Source organism: Neophocaena asiaeorientalis, unplaced genomic scaffold, assembly GCF_003031525.2.
Source record: "Neophocaena asiaeorientalis asiaeorientalis breed wild unplaced genomic scaffold, Neophocaena_asiaeorientalis_V1.1 scaffold507, whole genome shotgun sequence".
NCBI classification, from domain to species: domain Eukaryota; kingdom Metazoa; phylum Chordata; class Mammalia; order Artiodactyla; family Phocoenidae; genus Neophocaena; species Neophocaena asiaeorientalis.
The window spans coordinates 323,013-341,927 of NW_020175401.1; the positions used below are offsets into that span (position 1 = coordinate 323,013).

The 18,915-nt window shown below is 39.7% G+C and overlaps 1 protein-coding gene across 1 annotated transcript; it reads right to left on the bottom strand.

The window, feature by feature from the left end:
* Positions 1-8,501: 8,501 nt before the first annotated feature.
* Positions 8,502-18,378, bottom strand: DYNLT3 (dynein light chain Tctex-type 3). Its single transcript, XM_024766559.1, has 5 exons — positions 18,273-18,378; positions 15,802-15,843; positions 11,386-11,509; positions 10,650-10,727; positions 8,502-10,353 (listed from the first exon to the last, which is right to left on the bottom strand). Exons 1-5 carry the CDS (start codon positions 18,300-18,302, stop codon positions 10,277-10,279), a joined length of 351 nt encoding a protein of 116 aa, XP_024622327.1. The 5' UTR covers positions 18,303-18,378; the 3' UTR covers positions 8,502-10,276.
* Between the last annotated feature and the right edge of the window lie 537 nt (positions 18,379-18,915).

Genomic DNA, 18,915 nt, shown 5'->3' on the forward strand with positions numbered 1-18,915 from the left:
CAGTGTGTATGATTTTTGTGCTTTGCTGTGATTCCCGATGAATTCCATTAGAATGGATCATTTTAAGGGCTGGCACAGGGTCTCTTTAGCCATGTGTATACATGTATATTTGCACATGGGAGGGGAAATTCCCTCCCATGTACAAATATATTTGCTTGCTGTTTTCAAGAGTCTGAATTACTTTCTCTCTTCTTAAGACAAATTACAGAAGAAATACAATCTATTAAGACTTAAAAGGTACACATCTTATAACCCAATGATTCCAATAATTCCACTTCTAAAGTGTTCTAGAGAAACATTCACACGTGGACACAAGAAGCTTTGAGCAAAGGTATTCATATCAGCATTGCTTGTAAGAGTGGAACATTGGTGGGATGTCCACCAATAGGAAATGGAATAAACTGTGGCCCATCCATACCATGTGATACAATATAGCAGCTAAACTCAACAAGGTGGCTCTGTATATGTTGACATGAACAAAAATCCCCAAGGCATACTGTTGCCTAAAATGAGCAAGCTGCAGAATAACATGTTATATACGGTTTTCCAATAATACACGCGTATATGTATATAAATGTGGAAAAATCCCTAGACTCATATACATCAAAATGATAGCAGTTATTACCTCCTATTACCCTTGGGAGTGGATGGCAAGATGGGAGATCAAAAGGGGATAAGATAGGGAGCAAGGGGCTTGTTAAGCTTTTGTTATATGGCAAAGCTTTGCATAAAAAATGCATTCATGTATTGTGTAAATTACATTTTTAAAAGTAATGTATAATTGTTTAACTGTTTCTAACCATATAATACATAAAGTGAAATGTGATACTTCCCCTTTTCTTCTCCGTAATTTCTCTCTTCCCCTATTGGTGGACATTTTAGTTGCTTTCTTCTGTTTGTTTAATTTGCTTTTACAAATAGTATTGCAAGGAAAATGTTTGTTTTTATCCATTCTTGTTATTATTTCTGTTGTATAGATGTTAAGAACTGTGTTCGTGGGATATAACACTTAAAAAACTGATAGATGTTGCCAGAGTGCCCTCCCAAAAGAGCATACTGATTCAAAGACCAGCAGTTCTGTGGTAACTCTCTAGTTAGTACTATCAAGGGTGCAAGAATAATAGCTGCTCCCAGACATACTGCCTTGGCCTTAAGGCCAGACAACAGCTGACTTAATTTTCTTCCCCTTGCCTGTTGACCATGCGTAGAACAATCACAGTGCCCGACCACATCAGGCGAACGGTGGAGGAGACTGGGATAGGGTGGGAGGGGAAGGTAGAGGCTGGTAGACCATGAAATTGAGGCAGACTAATGACCCATGGGCCACATTAACCCACGGACATGTTTTCTTTGGCCTGTACAAGGTTAGGCTACACACTGTTTAAAAAAAAAAAATCGGAATCAGTGACAAGTGTTAAGGGAGCAGTGCTTCATCCCCACTCATGTTGGGATTTCATATGAAAGGGGTTTCACATGGTTCTCCATGTGGAGAATCATCAATTCACAGAGCATTCCTGATCTTTCTTTACTCTCTCACTCATTCCCGCCTTGGGAAGTGGAGTGGCTTCTTCTTACCTTCCTCTTTATTGATTCATCAGAGAGTATGTTTCTGCTTATGACTGGGTGGTAACTCTAATTCTGGGGGTCAATATTAAAAAGACCAGTTTCCCTCAGTCCCATTCTCCAACGGAAGGGTGATTTTTTTTTAATTAAGATTTTTTTTTTATTGAAGTATAGTTGATTTACAACGTTGTATTAGTTTCTGGTGTACAGCAAAGCGATTCAGTTATACATATCCGTATATTTTATATATATATTCTTTTTCATATTCTTTTCCATTATGGTTTATTACAGGATATTGACTAGAGTTCCCTGTGCTATACAGTAGGTCTTTGTTCTTTATCTATTTTCTATATAGTAGTGTATATCTGCTAATCCCAAACTCCTAATTTATCCCTCCCCTACCCTCTTTCTCCTTTGGTAACTATAAGTTTGTTTTCTATGTCTGTAAGTCTGTTTCTGTTTTGTAAATACATTTGTATCATATTTTAGATTCCACATATAAGCGATATCATATGGTATTTGTCTTTCTCAGAAAGGTGATACTTTAAAAAAAATTTTTTTTATTGGAGTATAGTTGTTTTACAATGTTGTGTTAGTTTCTACTGTACAGCAAAGTGGAGTTCCCTGTGCTATACAGCAGGTTCTTATTAGTTATCTATTTTATACATATTAGTGTATACATGTCAGTCCCAATCTCCCAATTCATCCCACCACCCTCCCCCCACTTTCCCCCCTTGGTGTCCATATGTTTGTTCTCTACATCAGTGTCTCTATTCCTGCCTTGCAAACCAGTTAATCTGTACCATTTTTCTAGATTCCACATATCTGCGTTAATATACGATATTTGTTTTTCTCAGAAAGCTGATACTTCGATATTAACCTGTCTTTCTCCTTGCCTCTTAATTTGTTCAGAACTCAGGAAGGGAAGAGGTGTACTATTTATGAGACCCCCTAGGTCCAAACACCAATGCTGAAAAGAACTGAGGTTTTGAAATTGAGACTTCACACCATGTAAATATGTTACATGGCGAAAGGACTTTGCAGGTGTGATCAAAGATCTTGGGATGGGAGATCATCCTGGGAGGGCCCAATGTAATCACAAGGGTCCTAATAAAGGGAAGGATAGAGGCAGGAGGCTCAGAGTCAAAGGAGGAGATGACAGAAGCAGAAGTCAAAGAGGAGAGATTTGAAATTGCTACATTTCTGGCTTTGAAGATGGAACCACTAACCGAGAAATGTAGGTAACCTCTAGAAGCTAGAAAAGGCAAGATAATGAATGCTCACCTAGAGCCTCCAGAAGGAATGCAGCCCTGCTTAAACTTTGACATTAGTCCAGTAAGACTGTTGTGGACTTTTGACCTCTAACACTTACTGTAAGAGACTAAATTAATGTTGTTTCAGGCCACCAAGTTTAAGCAGCAATAGAAAACTAATACAAAAGTTAAAAAGAAAGTAAAGTATTTCTTTTTTTTAAATTGAAGTGTAATTGATTTACAATGTTGTGTTAATTTCTGCTGTACAGCAAAGTGACTCAGTTATGCATTTATACACAGTCTCTATTCTTTTCCATTACGGTTTATCCCAGGATACTGAATATAGTTCCCGGTGCTATACAGTAGGAGCTTGTTGTTTATCCACTCTGTATGTAATAGTTTGCATCTATTAACCCCAAACTCCCACTCTATCCCTTCCCCACTGCCCCTCCCCCTTGGCAACCACAAGTCTGTTCACTATGTCTGTGAGTCCATTTCTGTTTCGTAGATAGGCTCATTTGTGCCATATTTTATATTCCACATATGAGTGATATCATATGGTATTTGTCTTTCTCCTTCTGACTTGAAAGTAAAGTATTTCTTATATCCATATCTATCCCAAACAGGAAAACAGAAACTAGATCAAGATGACTATCTATTTCAGTAATTCCGTGAGAGGATTTCTTTGTGGGAGTGTAGTGGGCATTGTTGATTACTTACCAGCATCCAATAGTCACCTCACCTTTCATACCATGTGACCCAGCAATTACATTCCTAGGCATATACCCGAGAGAGATGAAAACATATGTCCACATAGAAACTTGTTCACAAATGTTCATAGCAGCACTTTTCAGAAGAGTGAAAAATGAGAAATAATCCAAATGTCTACTGACTGATAAACAGATAACTAACTATAAAAAGTACCCTGATTTTTACTGAAATATTTAGCCCTCTTCCATATCTCTGATATACTTTAGGGAACACTAACACTTCTTTGGTCTAAGTGTAATTCTCTCCTTGCTACAGTGAATCATTCAGAAGCTCAAATTTAAGAGAGTCAAGGCATAGAATTTTCCAAATTAAGAGATCAACTCATTACAGAAGAGCTTGGCTTTTCTGGCAACTCACTTTTTCTCTTTTATTATGTCTGTATCCAGTGGTATATCATGGGCAATGGTGGGAGTGGTCTTCCCTGGGTGCAAGCAATAAGAGGGCACATTGTAGAGAATTTATAGACAATAAAACCGGCCAAAAGTTGATCTGCTTTTTTATGTTCTTTTATATGAAATTGTCTTTAGTCCATCTTCATTTTTTAAAAATTTATTTATTTTTATTTTATTTATTTTTGGCTGCATTGGGTCTTCATTACTGCGTGTGGGCTTTCTCTAGTTGCAGCGAGCGGGAGCTACTCTTCGTTGCGGTGCACAGGCTTCTCATTGCAGTGGCTTCTCTTTGTTGCGGAGCATGGGCGCTAGGTGCGTGGGCTTCAGTAGTTGCAGCACGTGGGCTCAGCAGTTGTGGCCTGCGGCCTCAGTAGTTGTGGCTTGCGGGCTGTAGAGCGCAGGCTCAGTAGTTGTGGCACACGGGCTTAGCTGCTTGGCGGCATGTGGGATCTTCCTGGATCAGGGCTCAAACCCATGTCCCCTGCATTGGCAGACAGATTCTTAACCACTACGCCACCAGGGAAGCCCCCATCTTCATTTTTTAATTGAAAGTTTTATTGATATCATTATAAATTCACATACAGTCATAAAAAATAGTAGAGATAAATCCCCTGTATCCTTTTCCCAATTTCCCCCAATGGAAACATTTTCCAAACCTCTACTGCAATAGCACAACTAGGATATTGACATTGATAAATCCACCCACCTTATTCAGATTTCCCCAATTTTACTGGTACTCGTTTGTGTGTATTTAGTTCTACCCAATTTGATAATGTGTAAGTTTGTGTATCTACCACCAAAGCCAAGACACTGAACAGTTCCAATACCGCAAGGGTTCATGTTGGCTTTTTATAACCACCCCCCTGCCTCCTGCCCCCTTCCCTCCTTCCCCCTCCACTATCTCCAACCTCATTGTTTACACTTTTGTTTTAAACACGTCATATAAATGGAATCATACAGTATTCTTTTAGGATTGGCTTTTTCACTCAGCATAATTCTCTGGAGATGCATACAACTTCTTGTGTGTGTGTGTTTTCTGAGTAATAGTCCACGTATGTACCACAGTTTGTTAAACCATTCACCCATTGATGGTCAAAGTGGTTTCCAGTTTTTTGCTGTTACTAATCACACTGCTATGAACGTTTGTGTACAGGTTTTTGTTCTGTTTTTTATCACCCTATGCTGGTGATTCTAAGCCATCTACCAGACCATTCCCATCAACCAGCTCCCCGCCTAATACACCACTCTCTCTGCCACATTTGCTGCTGACACCATTCTCAACACTGCTGCTGGTGTCGCTGGTACTGGAAGTTTGGTCTGTCTTCCCTGGATTGGAGGGTGGTAGCGAGAGGAGAGGGCAGCTGTGATGACAGTTCTGCTAATAAGAAAACCTGCATGAGTCCTTGACGAGACTTCTGCTTTTCTTTTTATCTCCCCCCCGTTTTCTCCCATTGAATAATGCTCTCCTTATTCTCTGATCCAAAATTCAGAGAGAACTATCAATACTTTGCTTGGCTTAATGTATCCCAGCCACCTTATGGATTAAAAATCAATCTATGGATAAACCATCATTGGGTCAGGTGCTCATGCCTAGTGCAATATGTAGCCATTCCTGGGTAAAGAACATCTACTTCCCCAAACTGTGGGGCAGGGTCATTTCATCTGTGGGCTGTGCAGTTTCGTGTGCGTGTGTGTGTGTGTGTGTGTGTGTGTGAGTGATTTCTAAGAGGAGGCATTGAATGGGCGACTGCCATGTCCAGTATGCATGGATGATTCTCTGGGTAGAATAGAGTCCATCCTAGCCACAAGAAAAGCAAAAATCAGTAAATAACAAAACATTAACCTTTTTATAATAACGTTCCTTTAACTAAGGTTGTAAAATGAACTCCAAGATAATAAGATATAAAATTATCTGTAAACTTGTGAAAAGTTAGGTGATATACATCAAAAAAGGAATACTTTAGTTTTGGAGAAGTTGATTTGTAGCCCTTCTTTCTTTTAATAAGGAGAGTATAGGTTTGGTTTACTGGTAAGGTCTCTGAGTCCAAGATAATGAAACATAACATATAAAAGTGCTTTGTGTTCCATTGTTTATAACTGAGAACAACAAAAAGAAAAAAGTTCTCAAATTATTAAGGTATAATTTTTTAAGTGGCTAGGAAACACCTCTTACTCTAATACAGGGGTTGTTAAACTATGACCAGCCTGCCACCTGTTTTTGTAAATAAAGTTTTATTGGAACACAGTCGTGCCCATTCATTTACATACTGTCCTGGGCTGTTTTCAAACTACAACAGCATACTTGAGTAGTTGCAAAGGCCTATAATGTCTCAGATATTTACTTTTTGGCCCTTTACAGAACAAGTTTGCTTTAATTTAATTATTCAGAGACCCCTACTCTAATCCTCATCATTTTGGGAGGTATTCTATATGAGCATTAACCGTGAAAGCCTATGTTAGCTCATGCAGCTTAATCCAAATTCCTAGCCTACAAAATTACAGGTTAAGAAAAGGTTGGTACATGATACAATCTTAATTTTCACTAGGGATGAAAATAACAGAACTTTCATTAAGTAATAATGCTGCCTCATTTAAAACGCTGCCTTGAGAAACCCAGACTGAAATATCTCGAGTTAGAAGTGGGCATACATAAAAATATCTAAAAAGACACAGCGTTCAGTAAAATAAAAAGGTTTATTTTGGCATGAAGAAAGTTGAATATACATTACTGGATAAGCCCAGGCATCAAATTCCCTGACCTGGTTAGGCAGAACTGCAAAGAAACTTCCCCGTATAGGCTTCACCGTTAAAGCAGCCCAGAGTGGGGATAGTTGCCCACGTTTTGTGTCCTATAGGGAAGATACATACCATCCCGGTGGTACTGTGAGTGTCTGTACAAAGTTCCCGCTTCATCTCTGAGATCCTTAGAAACCATTTTGGGAAGAGATACTCTTTATGAAGCAGTTAGGGGCCATCTCTAATTAGGCCTGGATTGTCAATATATCCTACATATCCAAGGATGACATGGGGTGACATTGACTGGGACCACAGTGAGAAATACGGGATTTGCAATTAGACAAGGTGGGCTAGAATCTCCTGGACCAGTGAGGTTAATGTATATTGATGGTGGCTATCTAAATCTTGTAAAGGCTGAATGCTTAAGATCCTTTTATAGGGAATTTAGTAAATATGCAAAGGTCAGTTTGACTGAATTATTAGACATTGACACTATAAGCCTCTTTAGCCACAAGTATAGCTCCACCTTCTAGATTATAAAACAAGTTCCCCTTGGGTAGACTGTAGCACATGGAGTGAAATTTTCAATTCATCTCTCAAACTTTGCTTTGGTGTCTGCTATAAAAAGCACCTAGTTCCAGGCTTCCCTGGTGGCGCAGTGGTTGAGAGTCAGCCTGCCGATGCAGGGGACGCGGGTTCATGCCCCGGTCTGGGAAGATCCCACATTCCGCGGAGCGGCTGGGCCCGTGAGCCATGGCCGCTGAGCCTGCGCGTCCGGAGCCTGTGCTCCACAACGGGAGAGGCCGCAACAGTGAGAGGCCTGCATACCGCAAAAAAATAATAATAGTAAAAAAATAAAAGACCTAGTTCCTTTGCTACAAAAAAAATCACAGATTTTTCTCCCGCTTTTAAAAAACTGTTATCAAGGATAGACAAGGTTTTTTTACTCAAGCTTTAAAAATATAATCCGCAGCATCGTAAGATTACCTTAAAAATGTGATGATGACTGTAGGTGGTGAAAAATGCTTTCAGTGACTCATAATTAGATAACACCCAACGTGGGAAGAAGAGCAAAAAAGTACTTTTTACCACAGGAAATGTAATGAGATGTTGCCATCATTTAGGGCTGTATATAGGTACTTTACAAACATAAAATTATAGCTTTACAAAAATCCGAGTTAGTACTTACATCTGAATACCCTAATTTTACATACTTAAAGTCCTTAATTAAAAACAAAAAAAACAGCTACAACTCAATTGCAAGTTGACAAATAGGACAAAATTCCTTGCCAAAAAATAGTTATTAAAGCTAATAAATAGTTATAGAATATATTTTATACTGCCTTTTTTTTTTTTTGGCGGTACGAGGGCCTCTCACTGTTGTGGCCTCTCCCGTTGCGGAGCACAGGATCCGGACGCGCAGGCTCAGCGGCCATGGCTCACGGGCCCAGCCGCTCCGTGGCATGTGGGATCTTCCCGGACCGGGGCACGAACCCGCGTCCCCTGCATCGGCAGGTGGACTCTCAACCACTGCGCCACCAGGGAAGCCCATATACTGCTTTTTAAAATAACTTTTTGTTAAAAATAATAAAAGGCATGAAATAGGAGCTGTTATTTATGTTGTAATGGTCAACACTGGGTTCGGGTTGCTATTTTAATGGCATTTATTCTGTACAATGTATCTATGTGGTCTGACATTCATTTCTCTTCCTCATTCCTGTTATTTAGAATTTCTTAAAGACAATGCCATTTCTTTAACTATTCAGTGAACATCCAGAAGCAAACGTACAGTGCAGGAAGATAATCTTTATTACATTTTAACTAGAAACAGAACAGATAGCAAGTTCACGAGGTATTTTTGATTATTATTCTTTTAAAATCAGGCTTCAATAACAATAATCAAAAGCAAGCCTTAACTGCACAGATGTATTTTGGTCACTATTATAATCTTCAAGGCACAAAAGCCAGCAGCGTAAACTAACATAAAGGTAATGACTGATAAATTTTGACGTGCCCAAAATGTAGATCACTGCATTAAACTCCATCCTTGTATTTTCTTCATGTTCTTCTTACACACTGAACAATTATTGTTACTCAGCAAAATATCAAACATGCACATAGTATTCCTAGAAGAGTACTGTCTTAATATTGTCGACACTAAGCTTTTCTTTCCCCCCAGAATTCAATGAATCATGGTTCCACTCCCTATATATATTAGTGTTAGTGGTAATATGCAAAATTGATTTTGTTTTCAAGGTTAAATAGCAAATTGACTTCGCATTTGGTGGCCAGCTGTGTACTCTAATTTTTCATCTTTTATTTTCTTAATAAATTTGACTATATTTCATAAGCCCTGAGATATTCGGTAACCTGCTAATGATTGTATACGTTTTACACTTTACCCCACTCAATTTGAACCTCACATAATAAGTATTTAAAGTTATTTACAGATGATTGTAACTAAAGCAATGACAAAATTTACTACTTGTATATTATACTGCTAATAAGGCCTTTAACTAAGAGTTGCATATTTTATGCGTTTTTTTGCTTGTTAGGAGCAATTCTTAAAATTACATCTATAATTCTGTCAGCAATAAGTGCTTTTCATTTGCTTACTTCTACCTGGATAACCAGATTCACTTTTTTCCTCTCTTGTAAAACAACTCTTTTTTTTTTTCTTCCCAAACATAAATGTCAGTTGTCCAACTGAATAGGTACCAAAAGAAACTTAGAATTTGAACAGCATATTGATAACTATAATTAGCAGAGAAATAGCTCATAACAGACATTCAGTAAACGTTTGTAACACATGGAATGAATGAAGTGTAAGGCAGCTGTTAGAGTCATATACTTTTCATCATACACTGTAACTAATTTTGTTTACCTAGGAAATTCAGGTTACCTGATTTAATTCACCTTCAAGTGTAAATAAGAATTTGAAATTTAAAAAGCTGATTTAAGGGAATTCTCTGGCGGTCCAGTGGTTAGGACTCTGCACTTTCACTGCCAAGGGCGCGAGTTTAATCCCTGGTCAGGGAACTAAGAACCCACAAGCTGCGTGGCACGGCCAAAAAAAAAAAAAGAATGGAATTACTTTCCACTAAATCATATGTACAACTAAGAAGGAGAAATAAAAAACTAAGAAGTGTTAACTAATTATTATCATTTTCTCCACATTTACCCTTGCAGTATTTTTGTTCGTATATTTATCCCTGTTAACTTTTCTAGCTGAAAGAGAATTTAATTATCTGAATGGTTTTCCCCATCTTCTTAGGCACATATTATTAGTGAAAAGCCGGTGTAAATGTAAGATTGTATTTCCATGTCATGCCGTATTTCTGGATTTGAATTTTTGCTAATGTTGAGGTTTTCCTATTTAAATGGTGCTGTATGGAATATGAGATAATCTGCCAACTGCCTATGAGACTGCTTGCTTGCACTATTCAGCTTTTGTTGATAGTTTTGAAGCATATTGCACACGAATAAGTAACTGTTACTCTTTTTAGAAAGGATACAGTGACAAATTCTTGTTAATGGTTTTGGCCGAACATTTTTAGCCTGTTACAGGACAATAGCAATGGCAAATACATTGACAATACAGTTCATGGTTCGGTTTTCCCATCTTACAGTACAGGTTCCTGAAAACACACAACAAAAGGACTTTGAAATACCAGAAAAACATCAGAATTACCAGGAAAAAAAAATATATATATATATACATTTTTCATAGGTTTTAACATCACATTTCCTGCAATCTGTTAAATCTTCATATTTCCTATTTGTCTGACGGCATACTTGTCACTAGGTACAAAGCAATTCTGTTGATAAAGTCTTGTGGGAATTTAATTAGAGATAAATAAGGATTCGATAACAAGTACACTATTTGACTTTGCTAGAAGTTGGATTTTGTTTGAATCAGCTTAAAGTCTCTTACCATCAGACGTGGTGTCCCAAAAACATGAGCTGGCTGTGTGAAAGCCATATGCACTCCTCTGGACCACCGCACAGGTCACTAAACATAAAGTTGCACGGTAAGAACACTTACAAACGAAGGAAAACGTATCTAAGTGTTTGAGTTCGGAGCTCTAAAAGCTATAAAAATAACAGAAAACAAAGCATTCAGCGAATGGACTGGAAAAAAATAAGTCTCTTATCTTGATTATTTACCAGCACGATTCTGACCCCACTGGGTCCAGTCTGTTTGCTGCCCAGTGCCATAACCAATGGTGACGGCACTGCAGGAAAAATCTGGGCGAAATTATGTGCCTTGTCCCATGGGCATAATTCAGACACAAAAACAAAGAAAATATTCCACTTCACAAGTATTGTGTGGCACTTCACAGCCCTACACGTAAGGAGGCATGGCACTAATGAAAGGAAGACAGTAGGGCTGAGGGAATTTCACTGAAGATAACCGATGCAAATGTAAAAGATGATGCTACCAAGACAAGTAGATGGTTGGCAGGAGCTCACACTGCTTTTGAGTTGTGAAAGATCTCCATCTTTTAGGTATTATCACAGATTATTTTTGTGATGAATAAGTCAGAAGTCCTTCACCCCCTATTAGTATCCAACTTGAGTGTCTATCATTCATTTACATTCTGTAAATTCAGAGAAAAACCACAGGAACAAAGGTGAGTAAACTAGTGAAGAAGGACACCGATACTTACCAATATACTTATAAGCTTTTCCCAACTTAACCAGATGTGCTAAGGATTGTTCCACTATGCTTGCGGTCCATTGGTTGATCTTGTTATGATTATAATCTTCACCTCCCAAGACCCCATCTATACACTAAAAGGGCAGAGGACAATTAAACAAAGTTTACACATATCACAACAAAAAATTTATTCAAAACATAAAATACACTTATAACCTAATAAAACATCTTACAAGATATGCATCTGTTAAGTATTTATTATGCATCATCTCTAACTGTTGTAGAATTTTCAAAGCATTTCCGCATGTGTCATCTCACTCTATGAGACATTACAGGCCATATAAAGATAAATGTGACATGGCCTCTACTGTAAAGAACTTAACGGTCTAGCACAGAAGATCATAAAAGAACTCTGTAATACAAGGAAGACTAATCAAGGGTGGTAAGTCATGTCACAAAAGGATCATGGGGGGTGGTGGAGATTTTAAAAGGGTGATATCAATTGGTTAAAGAATGGCTTTGAAACAGCTGGGATTTGAACTAGGTTTCAGATGCTAGAAACAAAGGATGAGACCAACTTAATATATTTCTCATGTACAATAATTATATCCTATTTCATATTATGTAACTGCTTAGCTATCAAACAATAAGCACACCTGCCACTAAAAGTAAATCATCAACAAACGCTAGTTTTTAGGCACTCTAGAAAGAGAAAGTTAATTTTCCACGGTGTTTACGTGCATCCACTTCTGATACTTGATTAAGAGTACCGGTTTAGTATCACAGTCTTAGGTTTTAAGGTCACCTCAGCCACCCCTGTGTGACCTTCTACAAGTGACTTAATCTCTTGAAACCCCTTATTTTCCTAATCTTTAAAGTAGGGATAACAGCCTCATCAAGTTGTTGTGAGGATGGGGTGAGATAAGGAAAGCCGTGTGCTCAAACATAGTGACTGCCACAGAGTAAACACATAAGTAATGACAGATATTATTACATCATTATAATTATTGCTGCTGTTATCTTATTTTTTCCAGTTTTATTGAGATATAATTGACATACAACATTGTGTCAGTTTAAGGTGTACAATGTGATGATTTGACACGTTATATTGTGAAATGATTGCCACAATAAGGTTAGTTAACACATTCACTCCCTCACATACTTACCTTTTGTTTGTGTGTGTGTGTGTGTGTGTGTGTGTATTGAGAACATTTAAAATCTACTTTCAGCAACCTTCAAGTATACAATACAGTACTGTTAACTATAATTATCATGGTGTATATTAGATCCTCAGAACTTATTCATCTTATAACTAGAAGTTTGTACCCTTTGACCGACATTTTCCCCACCCCATGGCAACCACCATTCTACTCTGTTTCTATGAGTTTGGATTTTTTTAGATTCCACATATTGGTCCGATCATACAGTATTTGTCTTTCTCTGACTTATTTTGCTGCTATTATTTTTTTATTCAAGTGATAGAGCCTGGAGAATAAAGCACTCATTCAATTCATTTATAGAATCCAGCTTAGTAAGACAGACACACACGTGCACGTGTGCAGCTTTCATTTACTACAACTGGACTATAGTAGAGGCACTAATTAATATGGAATCTTAAGCTGAATAGTATAAACTCTTCACTAATCATAAAATGCAAAAAGAGAAATTAAATTTCGAGGGGTTGAAGAAAGTAACAACGTGCCTCAAATTACTCTTCTAGAATGTAACATGAAGAGTTAGGAGGGTCAGTGGCCCAAGGATCACAGGGACAAAGATTTAATCCTGACTTTAACATACCCAAGCTGACGGCCTTTGGGAAACCTCTTCCTCTCCCTAGACTGCTGTACCTTGATGGGAAACTACCAGCCCTTGTTTACTTTCAGGTTATCTAATAGGACTGCTTCAAGTTCTGCTCCAAACAACAGAAATATCAGGGGCCTGTGGATGCCACTGTAAATAGCCCTGCTAATTACTATTAATTAACATTTAGCCTTCTTCATTACCACTTAACCAGGAGGCCCACTAGATAATGAGGTCCTTAACCTGCTCTGTATTCCCAGGGCCAAACTCAGAACTCGGGCACCGAGCAGGCACTCAATACATGTTTGTTGTTGAAGTAATACTGGCTTTGATATACTCTCTGGGCATCCTGAATCAAATATACTTTAGATTAAGCTCCAAGTTAATTCCATTTGTAACTCACCTTTTATATGAAAATTTGTGGGCAAATTCTATTACTGAAAATAAATAAAACATGCATATCATAAAAAATCCAACAGAACAGAAGAGCTTACAATGAAAAATAAGAATCCCCTCCCCACCCTTTCCCATCCCCAGCCCCCTTCCACAGAAGAAACACTTTTAGGGTACAACTGTTTTTTTCTCTCTTAAGGGTGACTCACATATCTAAATAATGTTTATATCACTATTTCTTGATTTATGAATTCTAGACAACATCCCTAGAGCTCCTGCTATGACAGATGAAAATTTAGTTCCCTAGGGCCACCTGCCACCTCCTGCCCCCCCCCCCACATCCCTCAATATAATGAATTTGCTATTTTTACTTCAATATATTTACACTATTAGGAGCATGTTTCTTTTCTACTCCGGATGTTTCCTTCCACGTAGAGGATTTTTTCCTTATCATCCCTGGCCTCTCGTCCCACCTGTTATTATTCCTCCCCATGGAGGTGGAGTGAGCTACTGGTTGGTACCTTTCTCATCTGGGAGGGCCAATCTCCCAAATGCCTTGGACTTGGCTATTTGGTTTCTCCTTCCCTCTTCACCCAGACCAACGAAAGGCACCAGCCTGGTTGAGTGTTTCCCTCTGCTGACTCTAACTTTCCCTTGGATGCCTCTTCCAAGGTCTGAACTGAACAGGTAGGGAGTTAGCAAAACAAGCTCCAATCTCCAACTCAGTTTTTATCAATAATAAAGGTGATATTTGGTTATCTTTCTACTAATTCTTTGGTCTTTTCATATGGTTCGTAATGTGGGTAAAGAAGAAGGTACTATTTAAAAGATTCCTCCAATACCCCAGCATCCTTTGCTTCATGTTCTATCCACCAAGGACAGTCTCTCTTGACTTTCCACTTTGAGGCTGTTATCACTCCCCTCCCATGACCTCCATCCCTTCTTCCCCCCCTCCCATTGCCCTCATTTGTGCTTTTGCATTGTCAAGGTATCGAAAACATTTGCATTTTGTTATAATAATGATATATTCCTGGCTACAAAGTTCTAATACATGATTTTGAACTATTAAAATATGGCGGGATTTTCAGGTGCCTATCCAGCTCTCTCAGACCTCAGGTTGATCCTAGTTTTACGAGGCCAGCCCTGGGTGAGTTCCGGGTGAGCTCGTGCCCTAAGCATTCAGGCAGGTAAGGCATCGTCTCAGGACTGAGACGGTGCTCAGTGCCCAGAGGGCAAGCCAATCCAGCCAAGCCTAAAGGTAGTTGGGGCCTGCTGCTAGGACACGGGCCGCAACAGCCATGCCCACAATACAAGCCTACCTTCCGGGCCAGCTTATTTTTTTCTAGGATTTGGCACAGTTAAAAATGACTCAGGACTATTAAAAGTGTTCATAATACCTTACCCACAGTTCGTCTGTATGTGATACCACTAGAATAATTAAAGTTCCTCTGCCAACATTGAGTCCCAAAGAGAACTTCTTGTCTATTTGCCTAACACGAGGACCACATATCATATTTCAAATATTTTTCTGAAGAATTTGATTTACCGTCATATCAGTGTCTAAAAGATATTAAAAGATATTAAGTGATTGCTTTTCCAATCTTTGTGTGTTGTGTGTGCGCGGCCGTGCCATGAGGCATGCAGGATCTTTGTTCCCCGACCAGGGATCGAACCTGTGCCCCCTGCATTGGGAGTGCAGAGTCTTAACAACTGGAAGTCCCTATTTTTCCAGTTATATTGGGCTAAAAAAAAGCATACAATAACCAAAGCAGATATTTCTAGGGTCTTTTATTTACTTGATATATATATATATATATATATACACACACACACACACACATATATATATATGTATGTATATACTATAATTATATGTTTATTATACTATACATATAATTTACCTATATACTTTTAGGGCATTAACATTTAAAATAATATTTGGCCCCATTGGAATAAAAGTTCTTTTATTCAAAAGACAGAGAATCAGTTTAGAAAACAGCAAGCCAGTTTTCTAGATCAATATTTAATTATCCCTTTCAGGGTAAGCCCCAAGATGCCTGACAGCATCCAACACAACAAACATAGAAGCACCCCTATAAAGAATTAGTGAATAAATGTGGAAAATCTTGCTTTAATACTAACGTTTCTAACTTTGTGCTGAAAGTCAAAACACAGCTTTTTAAAATTTCAACCAATGCATCAATCTTCAAGATGAACAAGATATGTAACTCACCTCTTTAACGATATTGTGGGCTTCATCAGCATTGAAGCCGACCTAAAGACGGAAAGCAAAAGATAAAGTTGTTTTCAATACAGACTTCCTTTTCCTGGTAGCTATGATGCTACACAGAATAACCTAGGCTGGCCTAGACAGGTTTTAGTGACAGGAGACCACAGTGAAAAGGGGCATTAAGTCTACTGAGGCTACTAATCCCACCTTGATCATCTTTAAAATTGCAAAATGCTTTCCCCACCTACCTCCATGGAGATTTTGATTGATTACTTCTGAAGCAGAGCCTGGGCAACTATGTTTTTTTAAAAAGTGCTTTACTCATATAACACTACTATATATAAAACAGATAATCAACAAGGACCTGTATAGCACAGGGAATTCTACTCAATACTCTGTAATAATCTATATGGGACAAGAATCTGAAAAAGAATAGATATGTGTATATGTATAACTGAATCACTTTGCTGTACACCTGAAACTAACACAACACTGTAAATCAACTATACTCCAATATAAAATAAAAAATTTTAAATAGATATGGACAGCACAAGAAAAAAAAAGTGCTTTACTGGTGATTCTGAGGAACACCAGAGATTGAGGATCATTGGACTGTAAAGCTCAGGAAATAGGAGGTGGGTATAAGGATGTGTTATCAGTACACAGGAAATAGTTGCAGCTAAGTGAGAATGAGGGGGAGTGAGAAAAGAATGCTGAATAGATAAGTTTCAAGTTTGTTTTTAACTTATGCTTGGCAAAAATGTGGCTTTTCTGAGTTAAAGGTTATGAAAATACTTGATCATTCCAAATTAATGTCACTTTATAACATATAAATAATATGTTAGACCTATAATCTATATAGACCTATAATATAACAGGTCTGGCAACTTAGTCTTTCCTGTGGAGTGGCTTGATACAATCTTGAGTTAAAAGCAACCATGAACGACAAGGAAATGTCCTAGAGTCAAGAACTAGGCTACGTGATAAGATTGCAATCTAAACCAAAGCACTTCAGGTAGTACATGATTTGTTTCCATAGAGACGTTTTTAGGTGCTGTATGACATCAGCATGTTTGTAAATCTCACTATACAACAAAACAGTTCAAAAACCAAGTAAATTCTGAAAATAAGTACCATCTTGAGTACAGATTTAAAATATTTTCAACTCATTTAATTACACCAGGTATTCCCCAACAAAGGAATAAAAATACCCTAAATAATCAGAAATATCATGAAAACAGGTGTCACAACTGCCCCTATTAAAATGGTCATTTTACCTTCAAATAAGGTCCTTATCTATTTTCAAAAGTGGTCTACAAATTAAATAGGATGTCCATTCCACTTCAATTTGGAAGGTCACCCGATAATCAGGTTGTACTGGGTGGCCATGGTAACACATGTAATTTTCTTTTTAAATATAGGTATTTAGGGGGTACTGCAGTACAGAACCTCTTAGGAGTCAGCAGACTAGTGCTTCTTGAGGGTGAAATTGCTTGTGCTTCAATTTCTAAAATGAGAACACTTTACCACTAACCTTGAGGTGTGTATGCCACCTGCAGCATAGAAGTAATTAATTTAAATGTGGTCTTAGCTTCTGCAGAAGCCCACATCCTAGAGATGAATGGTTCAGAAGCCCCTTTCAGGGGTCTAATGATACACCATTTTATGCTGCACCTCCACCACGTGCCTGCCTACTTTTATTTCACCGCACCATTCACCTGTGGCTACCACTGGACAGAAGATGTCTTTGTTTATACTGCCCTGTCACGGGTTATCCTGGGATCCAACAGGCCTCATCCTCATCGTGGTTAAAGTGAAGCCAGAGTTGTAGTTGTGTAGTCAGAGGTCTGGGTTCAAATGGAGCATCTGTCATTCCTGGCAGTTCTAACTTTGGGCAAGTCACTTAGCCGCCATGAAAGTCAGAGTCCCCCATCAGTAACAGGAAGATGACAGATGACATCACGGGATTCTGGTGAGGTTTCGGGAAGCCTGAGTCAGTAAGCAAGGGCTCCTTAATCCATAAGGCGCCTCCTTCCAAACCACCCAGACGAGAGGGCCCGGGAGCGGGACCGGCTCTGCCACCAGGGCCTCGCTTGGCGGGGATGCGGCACCTGCTTTGGGGACACCAAGGGGCGGAGGAAGCAGCCAGGAAGACCGGTTCCCGAGGCCCGCCCTGCAGACTGGCGGCTCCCTCCACCCCATCCCTACCCCACTTCCACCCCTCGGCCCCGACCCCACTGCCAGCCCCCTGTGCTCCCAGCAGCCCCTGCCACCCCGACTCCCAGCCCACCCTCAGGCCCTCGGGGTGGGGAGCCGAGGATGGGCGGGGCGGATCCCGGGCCCCGAGGAGAGGACCCGGGCTCGGAGGACGCCGCACCCCAACTCTCGGGGCCGCCGGGTGCCGGGAGACCACCCGGCCAAGGCTAAGCGCCAAGGCGGACGGGGGTCGCTCGCGGGCGGTGAAGGGGCGGTACCTCGTCGCAGGGGCGATGGTACTCCTCCATGGTGGCGCCAGCTCTCCTAGGGGGCTGAGGGATGGGCAGGTCTAGCTACGCGGCCGCGTACTGGCCCCGGGGAGGCCCCGCCCCCCGGTTATGGCCCGGGGCGTTCCCCACGCAGGCCCCGCCTTTGCGTCACAGCGTTACCACCTTCCTGCCCTCCCCACCCCCGCTCCGACTCCCATCCCACCCTCCCGCAGGATTCCTGCGACTGGAAGTGACTCTCTGTTACCTCCAACCTTTCTGGAAACCAGGGTTGGGTGTTAAAAAGCTGGGATTTGTGCCGGTGTGGGTCAGATGGGGTGCCCTAGTGTCAGTCCGTCTAAACTCTGCGGTGTTTATGAGTGCCCACTGCCATGGTTATTTGCACGTATTCGTGCATCATCATCCAGCAAATAAGTGTAGTGAATGCAATGGTGAACAAGCTGCTTTGATTTGTCTTCTTACTAGCTATGTCACTTGGAAAAATTAACCTCCCACAGCCTCAGTTTTCTCGTATGAAAACAAAATTACACCTATTTCATGGCTGGTTGTGAGGATCAAATGAGATGCTGTATGTACTCCAACTCCTGAAGCAGATGCTCTTACACCCCTCCTCCTCCATGACTATGTAAAAGAA